Source organism: Hemicordylus capensis, chromosome 6, assembly GCF_027244095.1.
Source record: "Hemicordylus capensis ecotype Gifberg chromosome 6, rHemCap1.1.pri, whole genome shotgun sequence".
Classification (NCBI taxonomy): Eukaryota; Metazoa; Chordata; class Lepidosauria; order Squamata; family Cordylidae; genus Hemicordylus; species Hemicordylus capensis.
Genome location: NC_069662.1, coordinates 105,686,997 through 105,707,691, shown reverse-complemented (window position 1 = coordinate 105,707,691; position 20,695 = coordinate 105,686,997). Strand labels below are relative to the sequence as shown.

At 44.3% G+C, this 20,695-nt stretch overlaps 1 protein-coding gene across 12 annotated transcripts in view; it reads left to right on the top strand.

Annotated features, from left to right (window-relative positions):
- The window catches only part of RBMS3 (RNA binding motif single stranded interacting protein 3), a 1,053,558-nt gene that overhangs the window by 851,928 nt on the left and 180,935 nt on the right, over positions 1–20,695 (top strand). For all 12 annotated transcript variants that reach the window (XM_053260504.1, XM_053260503.1, XM_053260501.1 and 9 more), the window contains one exon: positions 14,284–14,363. In XM_053260504.1, the coding sequence (XP_053116479.1) occupies positions 14,284–14,363 (80 nt within the window). The remainder of the gene's footprint in view (positions 1–14,283; positions 14,364–20,695) is intronic.

Genomic DNA, 20,695 nt, shown 5'->3' with positions numbered 1-20,695 from the left:
AATTGCCCACCTGGAAGGAGGATCAGTTTCAAGAACGTCATGTGAGAATATCCCACAGTTTAAAAGTGGTTGTATCCAAAGGTTCAGTTTCTTCGGAGAGGACAAGACTGTGTGATATAATATGATCTGAAATTGGTTTAAAACTGTATGATGGTCTCCATTGGGAATCACATTCCTTAAGCAGTAAGTCTTTTATACGCTGCATTAGATGCATGTTATCCCTCTAGTGTCGAAAGAGCTGCTCTTGATAAATGAGAGCTATGGACAACTAACTTTAATTTTCTAAAGGTGCTTCATAATAATAGAAGTTTACAGTAGTAGAAGACGCTTTTTTTTGGTCAGATGTCTTGTATCGTAAATTGACCTTCCAAGATTCATCCCCCAAGTGACATTTTATAGCAAACTTATAGATCTGATAACATAAAAAATGGGGGAAATGCTGACAGCAAGACACTCAACTATTGTAGTGCTAGCGGGTACTAGTATAATACATACCTTAAGGGTGAGGATAAATCAATCAGTGCCTAGCTATGTTTTATGCTACCCATTTCCCTGTTCTGGAAGTACTAGAACATTTGTTCAACATAAATTGCCTTAGAATGATATTGCCATGTAGCAGCGCTGCATAACTTTGGCTCTCTGGCTGTTGTTGGACTACAACTTCCATCATCCCCAGCTACAGTGACCAATAGTAAGGGATGATGTAAGTTACAGTTCAACAACAGCTGGAGGTCCAAAGTTGTGCAGCGCGTACACACACACACACACACACACACACACACACACACACACACACCATGGCATACAGAGTTTCTAGGAAAGAAATCCACTACTCCTTATTTAAAGATCAGTACCCCAGTCCCGCTAGGGGCAAATGCATGATATGGAACCCTAGCTGTGTTAGGAGCATGCATGCAAATGTGTGCTGCTTGCATGATTCTTTCCCTGGTTCATATTCCAGGGCTGCTGTGCACATGTAGACTGGTCAGAAAACTGGTTATGTCTTTGGGAAATCATTTTCACCCAATTTGTGTAAGAAAAAAAAATGAAAAACATACAAAAATACAAGAAGGGCTGTGCCCTGCCTCACAGAGATCCTGCAGTGTCAGTGCAGTGAAGCTGAGAGTAGGTGGAACGGGAGGGAGAAGTGATTATCTATTCTCTCCCCCACTCCAAAAGTCCTTTTTTGTTTGCAGAAATATGTCCCTGATGGTCACGCTGCCCACAGGATCATATTTCTGGAAGCAAAAAGGACTTTTGGAAAGAGGGAAGAGAAGCAAAAATTGCTTCTCCCTCCCCCTCTGCCTGTGCTCGATTGCAGAAGACTTAGCTGCAACTACACCGCATCTTCGCAGACACTGTAACCCTTTTTCTGCCTTCTATGGGTGAAGAACATGGGCCTGTATATTTATTATATTACAACTTTGTTTAAAACTCAATAATGTGCTACTAAGAAAGGATACCACACTGTATTTGTATCTGACCAAAACAGGTCTAGAAACAAGTTCTCTCTCTTCCCTACATACACTGACTCTGCTTGGCTTCAGTAAGAACTACACTTTGCTCAGGAGCAAGGCTAGTGTGGTGGAGGGGATATGTTATGAGGATAACTCATGTAGCTTATTAACTGTTCTATGTGTCCTGAGTCACTCTGCTGGATGATGGTCCAAACACAGGATCGTCTAGTGACCTTTCTAGCAAATGCCCCAGATTGCCACATATCCTATCCACTGTGCTTGCACAGTAACTGGTTCACATGTCATATGTTAACCAGTATATGCCGATATATGCTGATTTGCCTGGGGTGGCTCAGAGTTCATAGCGGACATGATAACTATGGGCCTATCCCAAAGGGTCTCGGGGCTGATGCACATTGCAGGTCACGCATTTGATCTGGTCTTTCACTCTGATCAGGGTGGTGTTCTGTGGGTGGGGACTCCTGTGATTTATCCATTGTAATGGACGGATCACCATCTGGTTAAGTTTGGACACACAGTCACACCCCACCTTTGCAAGGCGACGGGCCCATTAGAATGGTCCACCCAAGAAGGTTATTGGATCCAATAGGGTTCCAAGAAGCCTTGGAGGGATTTAGTGTTCGCTCTGGCAGTGATCCTGTTGATGCCCTGGTGGTGAACTGGAACTGCAAGCTCACCAGGGCAGTAGACATGATCGCACCTAAGCGTCCTCTCCGACCCTCTTCAAAATTGGCCCCTTGGTATATGGAACAACTACAGGGGCTAAAGCGGCAAGGTAGACGACTGGAACACAAGTGGAGGAAGACTCGACCGAATCCAACAGATTACAACATAGAGCACATTTGAAGCTCTATGCTCTGGCTATATGGGCAGCAAAGAAGTGAATCTTTTCGGCCCAAGTTGCATCAGCAAGTTCAAGTCCGGCGGAGTTGTTCAGGGTTGTGAGAGGGCTAGTGAGTGCCCCACCTCCCTTGAATCAGAATTTGGAACCATCTATTACCCACTGTGACATGTTTAATGATTTTGTTGTGGATAAAATCTCTCTTATTCAGGCCAACTTGGATTTAGACCCTACTATTACTGCAGTGTCTGAATCAGAGGTGTCCAGTAGGGATGTGCAAAAAATTTTGGGCACAGATCGATCTGTGCCCGAAACGAGCAATTTCGGGTGATTCAGGTCCGAACCGAATCACCCCCAATGTCCCCCGATATTTTGGGGGGCTGAGCCGAATCACCCCTGATTCGTGCCCGAAAAATTCGGGTGATTCGGGATGACGTCTCTTTGAATTTCCCGCCTTTTTGCCACCATTGATTTGAATGCAAAAAGGTCTGATGTGACATTAGCTCGAATTTCGGGTCTCAGGGGCAAAATAGTGGGGTGGGGTGGTAGTGCCTAATGGATGGAGGCTACCACCCAAATTTCAGGGGAATTGGGCAAAGGGCTGATTTTTGGGGAATTTTTGAAGTTTTAGTGTCTTTGGAGCAGTTTGGGGGCATAGCGTGGGGTCTGGGCAAAAAGAGTGGGGTGGGGTGGTAGTGCCTAACGGGTGGAGGCTACCACCCCAATTTCAGAGTGATTGGGCAGAGGGCTGATTTTTGGGGAATTGTTGAAGTTTACGTGTCTTTAAGGTTTTCCCCCATAGAGAAGCATTGAGGTGTCAGCAAATGTATAGCTTCACGCGGGGGGGGGAGGGGTGGCCTAGAGCAGTGTGGGGTTGGTGGTAGTGCCAGGAAGGGTCAAGGAAGCTACCTGAATTTTTTCAAAGGATTTGGGCAGAGGGCTGATTTTTGGGGAATTGTTAAAGTTTACGTGTCTTTAAGGTTTTTCCTCATAGGGTATACATGGAGCTTTCAGCAGCCCCATAACTGCACTTGGGGGGTGCTGGGGTGGCCAAGAGCGAGTGGTAGTGTAGTGCACATAGGGTGCCAACCACCCCCATGGGTTTCTAACCCATGGGGTACAGGGTTCTGTTGTTTCAGAGGTATTCTGAGTGTGGATTCTATGATAGCAAATTAGAGTGGATTCATGGTGTTTCATTGAAAATCTCATTAGCTGGCAGGGAGGTTGTTGTAGAAGGCCTAGCAGAGATCATAAATGCTTCTCTGAGGGAGGGCAGGATGCCTCCTTGCCTAAAGGAGGCAATTGTTAGACCACTTCTGAAGAAGCCTGCCTTGGATTCCTCAAAGTTGAGGAACTATAGGCCTATCTCAAACCTTCCGTGGCTGGGCAAGGTAACTGAGAGGGTGGTGGCCTCCCAACTCCAGGCAGTTTTGGATGAAACTGATTATCTAGACCTGTTTCAGACTGGCTTTTGGGTGGGCTATGGGGTGGAGACTGCCTTGGTTGGCCTGCTGGATGTACTGAAGTTGGGAATTGACAGAGGAAGTGTGACTCTGTTGGTCCTTTTGGATCTCTTGGCGGCTTTCGATACTATTGACCATAGTATCCTTCTGGAGTGTCTGAGGTGGTTGGGGGTAGGAGGCACTGCTTTGCAGTGGTTCCACTCTCATCCAGATGGTGTCCCTCGGGGACTGTTGTTTTTCAAAAACTGAACTTCAGTATGGTATCCCTCAGGGCTCCCTATTGTCTCCAATGTTGTTTAACCTCTACATGAAACCACTGGGAGAGATCATCGAGAGATTTGGTGCAGGGTGTTATCAGTATACGGATGACACCCAAATCTATTTCTCCATGTCAGCATCATCAGGAGAAGGCAAAACCTCCCTAAATGCCTGCCTGGAGGCAGTGATGGGCTGGATGAGAGGTAACAAGCTGAGGCTGAATCCAGATAAGAGGGAGGTACTTATTGTGCGGGGTCAGAACCTGGGAGATGATTCTGATCTGTCCGTTCTGGATGGGGTCACACTTCCCCAGAAGGAATGGGTACACAGTCTGGGGGTGCTTCTGGACACAAAACTCTCCCTGGTGTCTCAGGTTGAGGCAGTGGCCAGAAGTGCCTTTTATCAGCTTCGGCTGATACACCAGCTGCATCCATTTCTTGAGATAAATGACCTCAGAACAGTAGTACATCTGCTGGTCACCTACAGACTTGACTACTGCAATGCGCTCTGTGTGGGGCTGCCTTTGTACATAGTCCGGAAACTGCAGTTAGTCCACAATGCAGCGGCCAGATTGGTCTCTGGGTCATCTCGAAAGAGACCATATCACTCCCATCTTAAAAGATCTACACTGGCTGCTGATAAGTTAAGGCAAAGTACAAGGTTTTGTTTATAACCTATAAAGCCCTAAACAGCTTGGGCCGAAAGAACATCTTCTTTCCTATGAACCACACAGCCCATTGAGAGCATGTGGAGAAGTTTGTCTGCAGTTGCCACCGGCTCGTCTGGTGGCTACTTGTTGGCGGGCCTTCTCCATTGCTGCCCCGAGGCTTTGGAACATACTTCCTGCTGAAATAAGAACCTCCCCATCTCTTAAAACTTTTTAAAAGGCAGTCCAGACACATTTGTTAACCCAGGCTTTTAATTAGACATTGTTTAAACTGTGTTTTAATTGAGTTTTAATAGTTTTAATTTTTAAAATTTTAATGTGTTAATCTTTTTATTGGTTTATATTGTCTTGTAAACCGCCCAGAGAACTCGCGTTTTGGGTGCTATAAAAATGTGATAAATAAATAAATAAATAAACTGACATTGTACCCCACCCGCCTTCCATCTGATGACAGGGAAGGGGCCAGTGCCTGGGGGGGGGGAAGTCTATCCCTCTCCAGCCAGCGTCTGGCTGGAGAGGAGAGGAGCATGCCTTGCGCTCGCAGGCAGAAAGCACTTTGCTCATCTGATGGGTGCAGGAGGGGGCAAGGGGGTGCCCTGGCTGTTGGCAAGAGTGAGCCCAGGGCCCTCCCAGACCCTTGGGGCCTGGGGAAAATTGCCCCCCTTTGTTCAGTGGTCACTATGCCCCTTCTTGGGCATTTATGATAAACATGCTTTTCCAAGGGCAGTTAAAATTAGATCTAAATATGGAGAATTAACTCCATCACTTCCCACCATTTCCCAGAAGTAATAGTCCAACCTCAGTAATGTAATAATATCCATGAGGTGTTGATTTGGGATCAGTATCAGGACTTTACCCTCCCAATTTGGAGGGAATAATAGTTTTATAAAGGAAACGGCAAAAATTGGAATCATATGTCGCTGAAGGAAAATTGCACAGTTGTGCCACTAACATATTATTTTAGACTTGAAACATTTGCTAAGAACTGTCATTTAATCATTCTTTCTAATACATATTTTGTCTTTTTTGTTTATGGTTGCATTATTAACTGGCATAATGAACATGTACAGTTGACTCTGTGCCATCAGGTCTCTTTGTGTATATATCTCTGTTATCACTGTAAAAGCTCCTTATTACTTTTAAAATGCATAATAACCATGTTGAGGCAATTATGGTTTCCAGAGGAAGTAATATCTATTTTTAAAATAATATAAATATATGTCTGATACGCACAACTTCAGTTGCTTTGATTGTGACATTTGGCTTAAATTATCAACTTGGAACTATTGACTCACGACATGGATGCTTTATAGGCATCATGGATATACAGATTCACAATGGAAATGTTACAACTGCCTCTTTCAAGATTCTCTCTCTGTCATATGATTTGTACTTTTGGATTCTAGGCCAATTCATGTGATTTTGAGGGCACATCAAGAACAAAGTGCATCAGTCTAGGTAGATGATCCACTTGTGATGAGGGGATCATGAGACTGCTTCACCATCTGCATGCACATAGTCATTTTTTAACCTTTCAGATGGTTTTGAAGACATGGTAACTCCAGTTTTCAGCAGCTCCAATATACTAACCAACACCTCATTTTATCAAAGAACAGTTCATTTTATCTAACTGGTATGTTCATGGAGAAACATTCAGATCATAATTTGACTGTGAGCAAAAGCTAAATCCAAACTGCTTGTACAGTTTTACAGCCCACTTTCTGCTCCCAAAAGACGATGTGAGTTTGTTGTTTTTGTGTGCATAGGTAAGTGAACATGAAGTGTGCTGAAAGTATTTTAAGGGCCATATATGCTGCATATTTTAAAACAATTAAGTAGGAGCTGTGTATTATTTTATGTTTAAGTTTTAAAATTCCTTGGTAATTATAGGCTTTTTGAGTTCTAGAAAATAATGGCAATTTTTCAGCAGCAGCGATATACCAACTAATAGTTCATTTTATCAAACATAGGAAGTCACTCACATCATTAGATTTTGTAATGTATGAGTCCTACAATCATATGGTGTGCTGTGAAGCCTCATGGAAGGGATCTGGCCCCAGTGGGCTTAAGTGGGTTTAAGGGCCATCTTAGATAGACTTCTGGCCTGTAGGCTCTTTGCACAATCGGGGGCAGTCACAAGCCTTGAGCAAAAATCAATATGTGCTCACCCTTGTTTTGGCAGCTAGATCGTGCATATGGCATGTATGCAAATGTACCTTAATGCATGACATTTTGCAGTACATGTGATTGGAAGATGGGCATGATTCCCCGAGACCCACCCCATCATGCATAGAACCTGAGTAAACTGGCCTGATGTTGCATGTTAATTATTAGGCCTTAAAGTCTGAATGATTAGGTGTGAGGTATCAATTGTTGTAGGAATAGAGTAACATATGAAGTTCCTTACATTGAGTTGGACCGTTCTAGGCTTGTACTCTGACTGGCAGTGGCTCTCCAAGAGCTCAGCCAGAGATTTTCCCATGCACTTCTTACATCAATCTTTTTAACTGAGGATGTAAAGGATTGAATCTGCACCACTGAGTAATGGGTCTTTCTGTGGCATTTATATAGAAAAAAAGTGCAAAGCTGTTTTAAATACTCAAGAGATTTATCATACATGTTCGAGTGAGACATATTCACAGTACACCTGCCTCGCTGAATGGATTTCCTGGCTATACTGCCAATGAAGTACATATATGTTGCACATAAATAAAATGCTCCCCCTGCTTTTTTTTTTTTTTTTAAGGTATAAGCTGCTGCTAGAAATAGTATAAGATGGAAATTGTTCATTAGTTACCAGTTTGCTTCTAGGGGTGTGCACAAAACTGCTCTCCCCGGTTCATTTTGATTTCGAACCAGGCTTGAGCCGGGTTCCCCAGCTTGAGTACCGGTTCCGTAGAGCTGACTCGTCACAGATCCAGTTCTAAAGGTTTGGCCGTAGGGAATAATGGGGATTCAAACTGGCCCATAATTCCCCTGTGGGTAGCATCTAGGGACACCAAAATGGAGATACTCCCATTGGTGCCAACTACTACCCAACCCGCAAGGTGGTAGGGCACTCAAGTAATTTTAAAGGAATTCATATGTGTTGTAGAGTCTCAGTTGTGACCCAACTTCTTTTCATGGGGAATCCCTATGAAGAAGTTATGTCACAACCGAGAATCTAAACACAATCTAACCATACACACCACAGCCCAAACAAACCACAGACCTAACTACAGACCACTAACTAACCAAAACTTGTCAAAATACAAACACAAACTACAAAAACAGGAAGCTTGTAAACAAAACAAAACAAAACCAGACACACACAGAGTCAAAGCTTAAGGAAGTCTACCTGCTGAGAAGTCTTCTTTCTTCTCTTCGTGCATGCTAAATTAAACATAATTCCACCTCAGACTGGCAGGGCCACCACAGCTTTGCTGAGAGCCTGCAAGGCTCTCAGACATGTGGTGGAACCAGACCACTGACTCGTCACTGGTGATGTGTGCATGAGTGAGTGTGCGTGCCAACTAAGAAGAAGGAAACAAAGCAACTATATACAACATTTTTGACACATTAACTATTTACAATACTTTATTGACAATACTTACCTCCTAGTATTGTGCTCTGCCATGGCCCCCGAGTTCTGCTGGGCAGGGCCACCATTTGGTCAGCATCACGGGTGGCGCCAGTGGTTTGCATGCATGCATGTCTGCGTGTGCCAACAGCACTAGTGACAGACTGTGACACAGCTGGTTAGGTTAGGGTGAGCTCTGAAATGGTGTTGCAGGTGGGTGAGGGTTACCTTGAGACATGAGTCACTCACTCACTCACCCTCCACTTCCAACTCAGGGTAGTCCAGCAGGAGGAGGTTCACCTTGAGGAACACCAGTTGCTCCACCAAGCCAGCATCCAGGCATGAGCGATGGGGTGTCCCACATGCCCAGCCATGGAGAACACCCTCTTGCTCTGGACACTGGTTGGTGGGCACAAGAGGAGGTGTCCAGAAACTGACGCTAAGTCCGGTAATACTTGGCAATGTGCTGCCCAGAACTGGATGCCGTCCATCTCTGGGTCTTCCTCCACTAGGTCCTGCAGAACATTCTGCATAGCACCACTACAGGGCCTGGCCAGCACCAGCTCCTGCACCCCCTGGCAAGACACCAAGGCACCCTCTGTTTGAACCACTGGGTGGATCAAAAGGGTGGAACTGCCATCCCAGGCAGCTGCATTTGAGCTGCCTGGGATGCAGCGCTGCTGGACTGGGAAGAGGGGGGTCGAGGATGGACCCGCACTACTGCTGAGCATGGAACGTGCACTAGTAGGTGCGCCAGCATCCTCCTCCTGGTTCCTGAGCTTCCTCTGTTCTTCCTCTCTATCTCGCTCAACTAGGAGGTCCATCTACCCAGGCAGGTCATCCGTGTTGACAGCATTGCCCTTCATAGTTTAGTCACACAGGCAGGCCAAAACATGGTCTTCTGAGTCACCCAATCTCTTGCATGGCCTCTCCACTACCACAGTCCTCAGCCGACCTGCCAGGGCTCTGCCGTCCCTAGTTCAACCATCAGCTTCCCAAGAAGAAGTGCTTTGGGCAAGGCCTGGCTCAGAGTCATTGCCTTGGCACACAAGTAGTTGCCTTGCCTGCCTACCCCACCCCTTTAACATTTAAAAAGAAAAGTTTGTTTAGGCTAGGAGATCCCCTGTACTTTTAAAAAGGAATCCTAGCTAGTTTCCCCTTTACAAGTATACCCCGCTGAGCTGCCTGGGGTGGCTCAAATCCGGTCTGGATTTGAGCCAAACCAGGTGTATGTCAAGCTTGCGTATCCCTACACAGAGCACTAAGAGCAGGACCAAAGGCCCAGAGGAAGGGCCAGAGCCTGCCTGCCTGCCTAGCAGGCACAGGCAGCAGGAGGAGCCAGGCAAAGCTGCTTAAAAATTATAAATTTCAATCATGCAGCTTAAGGAAAAATGAAATTAAACAAACAAAAATAATCAAAAAATTGACCAAAGGAGCAAGAGGCTGGGTGGCTGGGGCTGGGAAGGCAGCAGGCCACAGGTACAGCTCTGCTTTAAAAATAATAAAAACAACCAACCAACCAGGGAAGTCAAAATCCAAGGGAAAAAGATATTAGAAAAATAATCCAAGCAGCAGGCAAAGGCAAATCTCAGTGAAGATCAGAGACCCCCACTCAGAAATGCAACCAGGCAGCAGGTTTCTCCGATCTCAGCAGCTTCGAGAAGCAGTGATTTTGCAAGGCCGGAGGATGTCCTTAAATATAATTTGAATTCCCCTCCTTTGCTGCTGCACCCTCCTCATCCCTCCCCTCAGCCATTGGGATGACAGTTGCAACAACAGCAGCTCCGAGTGGCACAATGGCAAGCCACCCAGAGCAGAGGACACAGCTGGCCAATCAGGGCAGTGGCAGGACAGCCAATAGGGAAAAGTGACACATTGTGTCACAAAATAGCCACCACGACCACTCACCCTGAACAAAATGGCCACTTGAGCCTTCGAGCCAGCTTGATTTTGAGTCGGCTTGCACACCTCTGTTTGCTTTTGGGCTAGATTCAAAGTGTTGGTTTTAACCTTTAAAGCCCTACAGGATCCTATTCGCCCATATGCACTTGCCAGGACCCTCTGTTCAGCATCTAAGGCCCTGCCACTAACAAAGATCTGGCTGGTGTGTTCTAGAGACAGGGTCTCTTTAGTTGTGGCCCTATTGGAATGCTCTCCTAGAACAGCTTCACCATGCTTCCTCCTTGAGGGTTTTTTAAAAAACAGCAAAAACCCATCTTTTTAGAGGGGGCTTTTAATGTTTTTCTGATGGGTTTTAACTTTCTCCTATATAATTTGTATCTTTTACATTCAGTTTCTGACTGCATCTTCTATTTATTTATTTTCTAGTAATGTATTAATTCTTATACATTGTATCTGTTCTAATTTTTTGAGCTGACACAAACAGTAGTGCACAGGAGGGGCAGGTGTATAGATATTTTAAATAAATAATAATAAATAAATAGTTTCCTACAGTGGATGTCATACTGGTAATTCAGCAAGGTGAATTACGTCTATTACACACATGAGGCAACTGAAATGCAAGTACCTCTGACACATCTGGTGGCTTGATCCAGCATGTGTGTGGTTTCATGTCATGACTTGAAAGCTATCCGTTGTGGAGTATCTGTTGCACATTGCTCTAGGGGTTTTCAAGGGTGGGGCATAGTTATCCTTATTCACAAGTACATCTGAAAGGACCACGCAAGGACTGCTTTGTATATTAGATGTTGTTTTCAGATGGAGTTGATAATCTTAGTGTATGTTTCAAGTGAAGTGTGTGCCAGATTGCAGATAGCTAGTCCTGGCATTTGAGAGCTGTTAATTGTGAAACTTGAGAAGAAAATGGACCCATTCTTTTGAAAGCTGCTATTGAAGTGAAGACTTTTTTTTCCCCATTCCAGGGCACCATAGGTTTCACTTTTATTCTCTTCCCACATAAAATGCATGAAGTGTACAGAAGCTCTTTCACTTGGCAGCCTCTGTATTGCATTCTTTGCTGGGAATACTTTGGGTTGTTAAGATGTGCCCCCATGTATTAAAATGAAATTGTCATTGCTGTGTGGTGCTGCATAACATGGTTTGACACTCCATGCCTGCAGCTACAGAAAACAGACTTTTATTGCATTTATTCTTTCAGAGACAAGAGTCTCTAAAGACTCTCTGCTGACATACGCTTAGTTAAATCTGAATGAAGGCAAAGTGAACAGTCTTTTTGTTTGGCCCATCCTACACATTTGTAGGAACAGGGGGCGGGGGAGAGGAGACTTTTTATAAAAGACTGTGGTGATTACAAGCCAAGAGGCCCAGTTTTAATGCCTCCTCCTGAAATAAAGTATATATTTTTAGAGGATACTGTTGATCATCCCCTATTAAGAATGGCCCTGTGTTAGACTCTGCAGAACAGATATATATATAGATAGATCTAGAGATAGAGATAGAGATATAATCATACATTTTTAGGCCGGGGCTGTTTATTAATGCATTGTCAAAGAAAGATAAGCAATGAGCATGAAAAAAGTTTACTACGACGACAACAAAGAATATTTATGTACTGCTCTTCAACCAAAGTTCTCAAAGTGGTGCACATGAAATCTATATATTTAATTCTCTTGGGACATGCGTGCCCAGGATTTGGCAGCAGAACTCTCGCGACACACTGCGAGAGTTCCAAAGTGAGGAGGAGAGGGGGAAGAAAGTGCTGGTGGTGCCTGGCCAGTGGGCGGAGGAGGGGGAAGAGAAAAGCGGGGGGTGGAGGAGGGGGGAGAGAAAAGCGGTGGCGGGCAGCGAGTGGGGGAGAAAAAGGCAGCAGCGGGCAGTGGGCGGGGGAGAGAAAGGCGGCGGTGGGCAGCGGGCGGGGGAGAGAAAGGTGGTGGCGGGCAGTGGGAAGGTGAGAGAAAGGCGGCGGCGGGCAGCGGGTGGGGGGAGAGAAAGTTGGAGGCAGGCAGCGGGTGGGGGAGAGAAAGGCGGTGGTGGGCAGTGGGCAGGGGAGAGAAAGGCAGAGGCGGGCAGCGGGTGGGGGAGAGAAAGGCGGCGGTGGGCAGTGGGCGGGGGAAAGAAAGGCGGCAGCAGGCAGTGGGCGGGGGAGAGAAAGGTGGTGGCGGGCAGCGGGCTGGGGGAGAGAAAGGCGGCAGCGGGCAGGGGAGAGAGAGGCGGCGAGCAGCGGTCGGGGATAGAGAGGCAGTGGCAGGCAGGGAGAGAGAGGCAGCGGCGGGCAGCAGGCAGAGAGAGAGAAAGGCGGGTGGCGGGCAGTCAGCGGGGGGAGAGAAAGGCGGCAGCGGGTGGAGGGGGCGAAAGAAAAGCCATGGCAGCGGCAGGCGGACAGGAGGGAGAAAAAACAGTGGCGTGGCCCTTCTTGGCCACCCACCACGGCTCTGTGTGTGGGGAGGAACGGGAAGGGAGTGGGCCGGAGGGAAGGGGAAGAGAGAAGAGACCGGGCCGGGAGGAAGAGGAAGGGGGAAACAGCCGGCCCCAAAGCACCGCACAGATGTTCTGTGTGGGGTTGGCTAGTTTAATAATACATGAATAAGATGGTCCTCTGTCCCCAAAGGCCTCACAATCTAAAAAGGGGGGAAAAACAAAGACAAATACCAGCAACAGGCACTGGAAGGATGCAGTACTGGCGCTGGGTAGGGCCAGTTGCTCTCTCCCTGCTAAATATAAGGGAATAACCAAACAATGTCTCTTTGCTGAGTTAGCAGGGGTAATTCACATTATTGCACATCCTTGCTGGAGGGACATTGAGATGGGAATCAAATATTCAAGTGTCAGGCAGTCTCATGGGGGGAAACAAGAAAAGACTCAGACAGGTGGTGAGGGTAGGACTTTCTACATTGTCCCTTTAATACCAGTTCCTTCGGGAAATCCTGTTAGAGCCAGCATGGTGTAGTGGTTAGTGTGCTGGACTAGGACCGGGGAGACCCGAGTTCAAGTCCACATTCAGCCATGATACTTGCTGGGTGACTCTGGACCAGTCACTTCTCTCTCAGCCTAACCTACTTCACAGGGTTGTTGTGAGGAGGAACTTAAGTATGTAGTACAGCGCTATGGGCTCCTTTGAGGAAGAGTGGGATATGAAATAAATAAATAAATAAATAAATGTCCTTCTCAAGATACGGTGACCAGAATAACACAGGTGCTGCGCACTGAATCGACACTTTCAAGGAACTTCACACTTTCACGACTCCAAGATCTCTTTCTTGGTCAGTCACTGACAGCTCAGAGCACTTCAATATATATGTGAAGTTGGGATTTTTTTGCCCACTTTAAACTTGCTTACATTTATCACATTGGACTTTTAAAAATTTATTTGGTTTTATTGTTTGTAGTAGAAGTTTGATTGTCTTCTCTTCTACATTTGTTTTAATCTCATGCTGGTCACTGACCGAAATAAAGAGATTACTAGCCAACTCTGCACAGAGCATCTGTGCACTCTTTGGGGCCGGTGGTTACCTCTCTCCCCCCCTTCTGCCTCAGTCTCCGCTTCTGGGCCCAGCCACCTCTCCTCCCCACCACCACTTCTGCCCCCGCACTTTCTTTTCCCCTTCCTGGGCCTTGCCTCCATTGGTGGGCCGAGCCTGCCACTGCCTCTGGCCTCCGTGACCAGGCCTGCTGCTGCGGCAACCAATTCTCCTGGGTGCGCCTCAGCCAATCAGGCACGCTCGCTGCCCAGCCAATCAGCTGGGTGCTGGGACGCACATTCCAAGGCACACCCAGGAGAATTAACATAATAGATTTACCACATTTGCCGTTTTGTCACCCACTCACCCAGTTTAGAGAGATCCTTTTTGAGCTCCTAACAATCTGCTTTGGATTTCACTACCCTAAATAGTTTGGTGTCTTCTGAAAATGTGGCCAATTCGCTGCTTACCCAAATTTCTTGGTCATTTATTTACAAGCTATCCGTTTCATTTATTAAGTTCTGCAAGACTGATTTGTGAGAGTTTTCTCTCCATCAGGTAGCCCTTTCTTGATAACTGTGATTTGATAAATGTTCAATAATAACCATTCTCTCTGCATGTTTCTTTTTTCTCCCCCAGGATGGAATCAACTGAAAAATGTGAAGTAGTTATTCAGCATTTTAATGGAAAATACCTGAAAACGCCCCCTGGTGTGCCAGGTAAGTGTTGTCCCCTTTTGTTTATCTAATTAAAGATCATTAGATCTTTAGATTAGATTATTAATCTGGGGTATATTAACTGAAAGAATATAGGAATTTGGGGATAACAAGATGTTTTTGTGTCTTCCACAATGAAGTTAGCAACCATCACTTATTTAATATGAAATAATAGTCACCCACTGGAAAATTTGATGACATCTTTGTGGGTTTGAATTACTTGTAGGTCTTCCATGTTGCTGTTAGGTTAAGCATGAATGCTAATTCAAACATTCAGTGGCTGAGGTGGTACCATTCTCTTTTAAAACGATCTATATGAATGGTTGCATTGGTCTTAGTAACTGTGCATTTGGCTGAAGGTAGAACTAAATGTTTGTGATAGGCAAATGTAGGTTTTATAAAACATTGTGTGTGTGTCTGTATAAATTAGTATTTATACAGCTGTGCAACTTCAAGATGTCCTAAAAATAATTCATTTTTGGTTTTTTCCATAATGTTTGAGAGAAAACACCCCCCCACACACACACACAAATTTGCTACTTTTGTGCATTTGTATTTGGCAATTCTCTCAAGAGTCCCCCCACCCCTTGTGATAATCACGATGTGATTGAAATAGTTTGTAGGCAGAGTGGTTACAGTTGTATACAGTCTGGTGTTTAATGTGCAACAGAATATAGGATTTTACTTACTGCGTTTGTGTTATAATTTGCATCTCTAGCATATCCCTAGAAACATCACTTATTTGATTATATAGATTTCAAGTTGTCGATGACTCCTTAATAGCTGTATCTGTGAAAATATTTAGTATGTCAGCATCTAGAAAATAATAAGTTATCTATATAAAATTTAAAAAATGCATCACTAAGCTAATGGGAATTTTCGTGGAAATCAATGGCCTGTAACTCAGATGACAAAGAGAATATCAGCCCTCAGTTGTGATATTTCTTTAATAATTGCTTAATATTTGTAAAAAAACAAAAAAAACCACCCACAACTGTTTTTTTTATTTTTTAATGTGTGATAGCCTGTATTTTGGATGGATGCAGAGTCTCATTTGGCCTTAAATTGTGTTGGAGGTACGATTAATATAAAGGATGACCAGTCCTAATTCTCTGCTGAAACTAAGCTAAATTTGAAGATTCTTTCCTCTGTTACTTATACTTGGCTTATCCTCTCATCTCATACCTCACCACTACCTCTCTCAACATTTAGATTACAAACTTGTTTGGGCAGAGACTTTTTTGCTTATGTTACTTTGTAAAGCACTTGTATGCTGATTACGTTATAGTTACTTCAAGTACTTGTCTGGAGTCCAGCCTCTGGCAACAGGGCTCGTTTAGCACTCTAGTGCCTTACCAACAAACTGGTGAGATTTCCTTACTAGCAAGAACCGTTTTCAGGGGTAGAAGGTTGGACAAAAATCTTGGACAAGAAGGTTGGACAAGACCATGTGGATGGTTGTCTGGCAAGAGAGGACTTGAGAAAGCATTTGTATTTGCACAAGCCACCTATAATTTTCCAAGGTTCCTGGGACAGCTTTACTTTAGGCTTTGGCAGATTAGCTCCGTCCACTGTAAGAAATTCCCCTTAGGGGATGGGGCCACTCTGGGAAGAGCATCTGCATGCTTGCATGCATAAGGTTCCAAGTTCCCTCCCTGGCATTTCCAAGATAGGACTGAGAGAGACTCATGCCTGCAACCTTGGAGAAGCCGCTGCCAGTCTGTGTAGACAATACTGAACTAGATAGACCAATGGTCTGACTCAGTATATGGCAGCTTCCTCTGCTCCTAAATATCCATCCAGATATGTAGTCGAAGGGAAGTACATGATTTATTCAGGCCTGTGGTTCCTTGCTACCTCTTAAATAGGGTTTGTGCTGTGCCTCAGCTTCAGTAAGGCAAAGCTGGTGAGGTGCAGTTCTTGCTCCAATATTTTTCTTTGGTAATATAATTTGTAAGCTAATTATTTGGAAATGACTCATGATAAACTCTCCCTTGACTTTTCATATGCTGGTGTTCCTCTGGAATTTGCACTGTTTGTGTTAATGCTGTATACTTCAGGTCTTTGTCACTGACACCACCTTCACTCTAAATATGGGTTTAGTGCAAACCTTTGCATGTTTCCTTGAACTTAAGTCTCACTATGTTCAGTGGGCCTTACTCTCTAATATGTTTAAGACTGTGACCTCAAAAGCAAATAGAAGAATAAAATAAATGTGAGAGGAGGAAGATGACAGCAAAACAGGCTTATGGAAACTCATTACATAACAAAGGTCACTGAAGCTATTTCCCATTCTTATGAGTAATTACTTGACATGTATGTATTTGTTGTCATTGATAAAGTATTGAATTTTATTAATGTTTGCATTTTCTCCTCATCTTCCACAAACTATTCTGCACATCCCTATTACAGTCTTGTCACAGATTAGAAATGGAAAGCATGACAATGCTAAATCACAATAAGTGCTGTGTGTATGACTGCATGAAGTGAAGCAGTAAGTCAGAGTTGCTCAACTTTGGCCCTCCTGTTCACCTACAACTCCCATTATCCCTGACTATTGGCCACTGTGGTTGGGAATTATGGGAGTTGTAGTACAAGAACAGCTGGAGGGCTGAAGATGAGCAACCCTGCATTACGTCATTGATAGCTGATTCAGAAGACCAAAAATCTCTTGGCCAATTATATTGTCAGTGAACAAGATGTGGGATTTCAGTTAGTTCCTCAGTGTTAGCAATAATGACCAGCAATAAAATATATAGACCCAGATAACAGCTGTGATATTTTTACACACTAGTATGTTGACTGTTGAATAAGCAGAGTGAGTATATGGGATGGAGATATCTCAGTATTCTAAATGAGAGATTCTCACCTACATAGTGACAGTTTATGCTCACAACAGACTGTGGTTTTCAGTACTTTGGTGCAGGAAAATACAAGGCAAATCAATCAATCAGTCAATTGACCATAATAAAGTTGGATTGACTGAACAAGGCAAATGCATTAGGAAATATATTTATTATATATTGACACAAGTCTTTAAATAATCCACATTTTATCCCAGAGAAATGGAATATCAGTAGTAGAATCCTGGGTTGCAATGATAAATAAAAAGAGACCCTCAGAGATCTGGTATGTTGGACATTTTCGCCCCATTCTGCATACAGTAGGTTGAAGTGTGAACCCTGTCTAATATCACAGCTACACCCAATGGAAATGCTGAGGATAGCAAGGACTTAGAAAGAACGCTTGTACTGTGTAGGCACGTCACTTGATAATAAAATGTTTATTAGCGTATTTGATTAAAGTGAACATAAATGTTGCAACTTCGTGATGTTTAATTATAGTACTGAATTTTATTTTACAAGTACTATATGGTCTGGGTAGACTTGTGGTGAGGGATGCTGGTGGACATACTGACTAATGGTGCACTTGCCCAATCAGCAAAGCTCTGCTAACACAAAAGGACCATGTGGCTACTTGAAGGCACAGAGATTTTCAAAACTGCACTCTTGTGTAAAAGTTACCCTAAAGCTTCCGAAGCATGCCACAGGTTGGGTACCTGTTGTGCAGGTGCAAACATCCTTGCACTAGCACAACACTAGTCTAGCTCCAGATTTCGTGTAAGTAGCTCCCCTAGAAGCCTTGTGCAAGAGAACATTAGGAAGCCAGCTGCTGCCATTGAAGGGTATTTTGCCCATTGAAGGGTATCATATTGAGCTCAAGCTTCCTACACAGACACAGTACTAGGATATTTATCAGTGTTTTAGACAGACGGTTGGGTTCTAAGGAAAGCATGTGGCACATGCACTTTTGTTGAAAACTGTGGCTCTTCTATAGGTGCCCTTTCGCTAGTGGAAAGCCTCTTCCTCTAATTGAATGGCTGTTTGAAATGTAGCAAGTGACTCCCCAAATCCAGAGGAGTTCCTCCATTTGCACAGTCTCTTGCAAAAGACATTGCATACGTTATTTTCAAAACCTTTCAATGGTCCACCAAAGTGCGTATTCTACAGCCTGAATCTTCCCCTTTCGGCATGTTTCTACCATTGTAATGCCACCTGTGAGATATTGTGGTGCTGCCCTGTGAGAAGTCCTTCACTGGTAGATCTCGTACACTTCATTCTTCAGAACCAAGGCAATATGACTGTATCCATATGATAGCCTCCTTCTTTATGTGAAGTGTTTTATTGATGCACTCCTACAGATAAGCCCCACACTAAACAAATCTTAGCATAACTTTGCATGCAGTCACATCAAGTTTGCTTTTTTATGGTGTTTTATCAATGCACATGAATACATATGCACATCAGTAAATTGCTGCAGAAAAATAAAATTGACAATAAGGATTGCTCCTTTGCAACATTTTGTCAGTGCTGACTTGCTGATCAGTAATGTCAGGGACAGAGCAGAAGACATAAATAAGGAGACAGAAGAAGACGGTTCCAAGTTCCCTCCCTGGTAGCATCTCCAAGATAGGGCTGAGAGAGATTCCTGCCTGCAGCCTCGGAGAAGCCACTGCTGCCAGTCAATGAAGACAATTCTGGGCTAGATAGACCAATGGTCTGACTCAGTATGTGGCAGTTTCCTATGTTCCTAAGACACAAAGGAGTGAAAAGCTTTGGCACATTGCACAAGCACAACAAAATGTCTGCACAACATTTGGAAAACCAACCCACCAACCCTGGAACAACAGAGATTTCCTCATGCCGTTTTGGAAACAAGACCAAAATTTGGGGAGAAATTCAGATGAGGAGAATGTTGGGATCATTCCTAGTTACAGGCAGATTTTTAATCTACCCTTCCTCTGAACATCCTAATGGTACCTCTCCCACCCGACTGGTGATGCAGTTCAGGAGGGGAAGCATTGCTTGTAAAGCTGGATGTATATGCTGCTGGCAGAATGGGCTAGCTCACGCCTTTCTCTGTTTTGTAGCTCCTAATGCCCCCCCCCCATCTAATCCAGAGGGATCGGAATAGTGTGGGGTGACAGAGGTGGTTTGCTGTGCAAGGGAGGAATCAGCAGAGATCCCGTCCATTTGTTTGAGTGGAAGTGCAAGAGCCCAGCTCTGCTACAGAAAGGTTTCATCCTCTTGGTTTCTGGGCTTCTCCACGCACCCCCATAGCCATCCATAGTGCCACCCATGTATTGCTTAGAATTTCTCAACAACTCAGGCTCAGGGCGCTGCAGCCAGCAGCACTGAGAGTTGCTTCCACTAACTCTCCTATGCGGGTGTCATGAGCCGCTCTCTATATAGTAAAAATCCGTCACCATCTTCATTCTCATATGTCTTCTATAAGCTTCACCCTTACATATGCTTATCAGTGGGGTGTTGTTCCAAAAGGTGACTCCGTGTACTCCCTCTGGCATAATAAAAGAATTGTGCATCTGTAACCATGATTGATTGGGAATTATCACTATTTCATTGATTTGTGTAGAGTGAGCATTAGGGCATAATTATCTAAGCAGGGTGCTGTCAAAATACATCTTCAAGACAGTTGCACTGTATTGGTTATTATACTCCTTAAGAGCTCACACAGCAAAAAAAAGATATTTTAGGTACAGGGAGAAGTATAAATTGCTCCATTTCCTACTGGTGGGATTAGCTTGTCCTTTACTTACTCTGAGATGAGGGGTGGGGGGAAGGTTAAGTAGAAGTTTCTTTATATTCATGTAGTTTCCCCTCACAGCTTCTACTCAATTTATACATCTCTGTAATAAACCTGGATTTATGCCTCTCAGCAAAGATAGAAGCATTATGCTTTATCCACCTCCAGGCAATTACTGATCTTCCTGCATGGTGAGGCAAAGAGAATCAAGTCTCCCTGTGTATTTGGAAAGGCACAATCAGAGTCTGAAAATTATCTTCCCAGTGCTGCAATAATTGGCATGAAAGGGGAAATGGGCTCTAGTTATTGCCATGACCTCTTTATGAATGTAAGTTGGAAATCCAGAATCCTGAGAGCATGGGATGGAGTATATCCTGTGCTGTCTGGATATTAGCTGAAACACTGACCGGTGGTCTGACTGTGAGAGAAGATTTACCAATCAGTTAAAAGTTAAGCCCAGTTGTTTCATACTTTTCTCCTGAAATCCCAACTGACTGTTAAGAGAGTTAGAGCAGAACTGAGTAAAGATTGTGTTTTGGGGGACACTTTGCTTATTCCATATTTCGTCTCCTGCTTCTTAATGAGTCCTTTAATGGAAAAATTGAAGATGTAACCTTTCCTGTGGTGCATTTTACTTGCTTCCCCTTTGATAGATGGTTTCCCCCAGGCTGCTGGTTCTTCTGGGATTTGATCACTTTCACAATGAGTAACAGGGACACATTCATAGAACT